The sequence below is a fragment of the Juglans regia genome, chromosome 12 (genome assembly GCF_001411555.2).
Source record: "Juglans regia cultivar Chandler chromosome 12, Walnut 2.0, whole genome shotgun sequence".
NCBI lineage: Eukaryota > Viridiplantae > Streptophyta > Magnoliopsida > Fagales > Juglandaceae > Juglans > Juglans regia.
Window position 1 is genome coordinate 13,526,148 of NC_049912.1, and position 5,269 is coordinate 13,531,416.

Sequence of the window (5,269 nt, forward strand, 5' to 3'; positions counted from 1 at the left end):
GATCACCAAAAGAAACAACATTAGAAAACATTTATTTGGACGAGCCATTCCATCGTTACAGGCAGGAAAAACAAAAAAAAAAACAAAACAAAAATAAAAGAGTAGAAAATGGGAGAGGTTGGAAACCTTAATTGAAATTAAAGCAACTCCTAAGCCGAAGAAAAACAAACAAAAAAAAGTCCTTCAAAGGAAAAATAGATGCAACCACCAAGTCTTCTATTATGCCCCTTTGAGCAGACCAAAGACTTCAGTCTCGGTTGGAAGTGCAGGTATTGCTCCCTTCTTGGTAGTTGTGATGGCTCCACATGCATTTGCAAATTTGAGAACATGCCTCAGTCTTGGCTCATCCTAATGCAAAAAACAAATGCAAAAATACACATTTAGAAGTGCAACCTATGATCGAGATGGGCATAATTCAAAATCAATAGGCCAGGGAAACTATATATTTCAAGTTCCTTTTTATAGTTGGTCTCATATATTTCAGAATATTTAGAACTCCAACTTACAACGGAAATCAAACTATTGAATTTGAATATGAGGAATGAAAGTGAGTGCTTACTTCAAGTATGGATTGGTCATCCACAATCTTGCAGAGTAAGGCACCAACGAATGAGTCTCCGGCACCGGTTGTATCCACCGTCTTAACATGAAAACCCTCCACTTCTCCATGGAAGTTCTATATTTTTGCAAACGAGCAAAAAATGTATTAGGACAAACAAAATTGATCAGGTTAAATGATTTAATTACATTTTTCTTAAAAGTATCTCATGGCAACAGCTTATTGTGACGAAGATATTGTTTAGGTTAAGGCTACATTTGGATGTTGAATTGAGTTGAGTTGTAAATAGTAGTATTTTGTGAGTTCCATTGAGATGGGTTTGACTTTTTTAGGTTGAGATGAGTTTAACTTTTTAGGTTGAGATGAGTTTAACTTTTTAGGTTGAAATGTATGAAGTAGGTTGAGATGATTGTAAGTTTTTTATAGAAAGTTGAAAAAAGTAGTAGATCTCATCAATGATTGGTTTGAGATGAATTGATTTTGGTTCAACAACCAAACACAACCCCAGTGTCATTCCGTTTTTTGAATGAAACTTAACACCTGATATAAAAGCTCACTTATCATCACAGAAGAAAGAATGAATGCATTTATGAAAGCAAATGCCTCAATTTTGAAATCAAAGACACTCAAGATAGTAGTTTCCGAGTCCATGCTATTTTAAGAGAGAAAAGAAAGAACACAAGTAAAATTCCCATCCCTTTTGGAACTAATAATCATCTTATCTGGCCATTACTTCAAGCCATATAAGCGAAAGTCAATTTCATATATGCAATGAAATGTAATAAATAAAAAGATCAAACAACAAAAGAAACTGTTAGTTTTTGCGCCCTTTTTGTTGTAGTTTTTCTTACAAAAAATAATGCCCAAGAGAGTTGCATATTCTCATTTTTCATAACTGGTTTGCGTGTCAACACAGACTAATCTTCCCTAGAAGATTGCTTTTCATAGCAGTTACTACAACCATTAATGAGAATCAAAGTGGACTGCAGTCTAATGGCCAGAGGCCCCATCATCCTTAGATTGATATGCGACAAAAATCTAGTTGATAAAAGGGTTGTTTACATTTTGCTCCTTTGAACTACCATTATTTTTTCAAGTTGCATCCCTAAGATCAATGAAAAATAGGACACATGGAAGAATGTTAACTATCTGACCTTTTTTAGGGTACCAAAAATGATGGTAGTTTAGGGGTGTATAATGTAAATTTCCTTTAACTAAAATATCAAAATAATTTGTATAACCGACAACAGAAACTTTCATGATTGCATTTTGAAAAATTCTACTTACGATCCTTTACACCACATACCAAAATATGATTTGTCATTTTTTTCCTTCTATTTAAACACACACATATTGATGTGTAAATGTGTATTTAAATAGGACAAAAATAACAAATTATATATTAATATGTGGTGTGAGAATGCTAAGTAGCATTTCTCTTGCATTTTAATGATCCAAATCCCATTTTTTTTAGTGATGCAAACCGCACTACAATGTACTCTCTCTTCTTCTTCTTTTTTTTTTTAATTTTTTCAGAGAGAGAGAGAGAGAGAGAGAGCGTCTTCACCAAGCCTACAAATAGAAAAGTAGATGCATGTGCTAAGTTGGGAGTTGGCTGTGACTGAAATAGTTAGGTGGCAGTGACTTTATTACTACGTTTTTCAGATGATAATACGCCATGCTTTCCCACGTGGAGTACGACAAAAGAAAAGAGCCAACCAAAAAATAGTAAACGCTTATTTCCTATGGCAAGGCCCATGAGGCCATGATTGACTGCCACAATATTCGGGTTAAGGAAAACGACAACAACGAAAAAAAAAAAAAGTGGTTTGACCAGCTGCTGCAAACATTTATCTTACGTGTAAAGCTTTTATCCGAATACCTTTTCTTCATAACAATTGCTAAATGAATAGATTTTTGTTTTCTTTTTGAGGTGTATTCTATATTACAAAAAGCACGAAAACGCTTTTGTTATTATAAAATACAGCTAAAAAAGATAACAAAAATCTATTCATTTATTAGAAAACAAACAAACTGTGATGAAAAACTGTGGTCCCATCCGTATTATCCAAGGTTTTTTTGAACCCAGCCAATCCAAGTTAAGAAAAAAATGGCAACTTGTCAAAGGGAGATTTGGTTTATAGAGGGGTGAGAAAAATAGAGAATCCCGTAGTTCCTGGCCTAATAACAACGGGTAGTTATAGGATTACTATTTATTTACTATCTATTTATTATTTGTAGTGTATTTATTTTTTTATTTTTTTTAAGTATTTTTTTAAAATCTTTAATCATTAAAAAAATATATAATTTTATTAATAGTTACTTTTTTTAATCATTAAATAAAATAAAAAATCAAATACTAATATATATCGTTTTCGTTATAAGGCAGAGAGCAAGAGAATCCCATTATTGTGCGTTGGAGTTCCATCCATTAAAACCATTACCTACCCATGACAGCCAACTACTTGGAAAAAAAAATAATCAATCAATTTTACTCATAAGAGCTAACAGTCAAATTGAACAGCAAGTAAACTCAGAAAGCAGTAATTGAATGAAGTTAGATCCAACCAACATAACATACCTTGGTGTAGTATCTGCAGCCTTTCTCACCAAGAGTGACAAGGAGGAGCTTCAAGTTTGGGTGCCACAGTGACAACGCCGCCGCATCGTCACACTTATCACTCCCTGTGAGGAAATCCAGCTCCACATCACTCACCTTAATCACATCTGCCTTGTCCCATATGCTCATTATCTGGGTACGTGCCTCCTCCGCGGACGGCCACAGCGGCAGACGCAGGTTGGGATCGTAGGAGAGTAGAACGCCGGCATCTTTAGCCACCTCCATCGCCTTTAGGTGTGCTGATCTGCATGGCTCCACGATCAAGCTTATCGATCCGTAGTGAAAAACTTTAGCCTGTAAATCACAACGCATACAGTTGGAAATCTTAGGCTATAGACAGAATATAATCGGACTCCGTGATAAACGAGACCAAGGATTACATGGTATTGCTAAATTTCCATAAAACATACACCATCAATAATTATTGCAGATCACAACCCATAACTAATACCCTCTTTCTCACAATATTACTTGATTTTAGGGAGGAAAAAAAACCCAAATTTTGTTTTTTCCGAAAATATGTAATCTTTCTTTAGCATTATGGCAGATCACAACCCATGATTTTAGTGATATGATTTCAATACTTAAAAATTGCTGAGATTATAACCAACTGAAATGGAAACCATTTCCTTTTTCGAAAATCTCACCAGAAGAAAGGCAAGTACTATGATTCGATCAGAATATGAACCATTAAAAACTAGGTGCAGCGTTGCTCTCAAAAAAAATAAAAACTAGGTGCAGCGCGTGTTCGATGTTCGAGGCGCGTGTTGGTCAAGTCAAAAGTTACATGCTCCGGAAAGGCCAGTAGAAAGTCAAGAGTGGGATATTATTATCCCACACGCCAATAGACAAAAAGAAAACCAAACTAATCCTTACTCACTCGCCACTAACAGAGCGTGATACCACGCGCTATCAATCGATGGAAAATACTAGCATTTGAGGGATCAGAGAGCCGGGACATTGTGGGTCCCGTTTAGCTGACGTGGTCGACTCAAGGACGCTAGATCTTTTACTGTGGTGAAACGTAAGGTGGGGACCACGACCAAAGAGAGAGAGAACGGGCTGCTGTATCTTAGATCTACACGTAGGACCCACACAACACCGTGCAATCATCAGGCGGGCAGACCCAAAAAAGGCTGTGACCTGTGACCCCCTAGCGCGTGACATTAGCACACCACCTCCCCAAATCCATGATGACGTATAAGAAACGAAGAATTTTCCCGGAAAATCTCAGAGGGAAGGAAATAATAATTATACGAGGGACTTTCAGAAAGAGAGAGAGAGAGAGAGAGCGTACGGATCGAATGAGCTCGACGTCGAGCTCGTCGGGACGGAGGAGCATGTCGGCGCTGGGGTTGCGGTAGAACATGAACTCACGCTCACCGTCGGCGCGTAGGGTGACGAAGGCCAATGCGGTGCGGGCCCCCTGGTCAAAGGTGATACCGCGTCCGGAGACGCCGTTCTGTTCGAGGATGTCTGCGAGCATGCGGCCGAACTCGTCGTCGCCTAGCTTACCGACAAAGGCGGCCTTGCCGCCGAGCCTGGAGACGGCGATGGCGACGTTGGCGGGGGCACCACCGGGGGCCTTGAGAAATCCCGGAGCCTCGGCAAGAGACACCCCCGACACAGTAGGCACAAAGTCGATCAGCATCTCGCCGAAACTCACGATCAGCCCGCTCCCTGTCCCGGGCACGCCATTGTTCAGCGACGAAGCCATTGCCAGAGAGTTTTATTAACTGTAGTGAATAGAGAAGAAAATAAAGAAAAGAGAGATTTGGAGATGAGACCAGGCGTTGTATTTATAGAGGGGGTAAGTAGGTGGCAGTGGATCCAGAGGAAAATACTTCACAAAAAAAATAAATATTTTTTATTATTTTATTGTATTTTGTTTAACTAAGTTAAATAATTCTGATATATCAAGAGAACTATTTAAAAAAAGGAAAAATGTTATTCATAATTATTATATTTTTATTATCTTTTATGTGATATCAATTATTTTATTGTTTGATTACAGTACGATTTAGATAGTAAATTAAAATGATATGAATTGAAATAAAAATTAAAAATTAAATAAAATATTATTATATTAT

General features: G+C 37.4%; 1 protein-coding gene across 1 annotated transcript; it reads right to left on the reverse strand.

Moving 5' to 3' along the window:
- LOC108992456 (probable fructokinase-4) lies at positions 1-4,955 on the reverse strand. The gene is made up of 4 exons (XM_018967009.2): positions 4,477-4,955; positions 3,141-3,473; positions 560-676; positions 1-348 (listed from the first exon to the last, which is right to left on the reverse strand). The coding sequence occupies exons 1-4, from the start codon at positions 4,894-4,896 to the stop codon at positions 220-222; spliced, it is 999 nt and encodes a 332-aa protein (XP_018822554.1). The 5' UTR covers positions 4,897-4,955; the 3' UTR covers positions 1-219.
- Positions 4,956-5,269: the final 314 nt, after the last annotated feature.

What these genes read in the sequence shown, in the direction of transcription:
- LOC108992456 (XM_018967009.2), bottom strand. Translation starts at nt 4,896, where the DNA reads ATGGCTTCGTCGCTGAACAATGGCGTGCCCGGGACAGGGAGCGGGCTG. An exon ending in ACGTCGAGCTCATTCGATCC is followed by an intron (nt 3,474 to 4,476) that starts GTACGCTCTCTC and finishes TGTGATTTACAG; the next exon opens with GCTAAAGTTTTTCACTACGG. An exon ending in GCTGCAGATACTACACCAAG is followed by an intron (nt 677 to 3,140) that starts GTATGTTATGTT and finishes GCAAAAATATAG; the next exon opens with AACTTCCATGGAGAAGTGGA.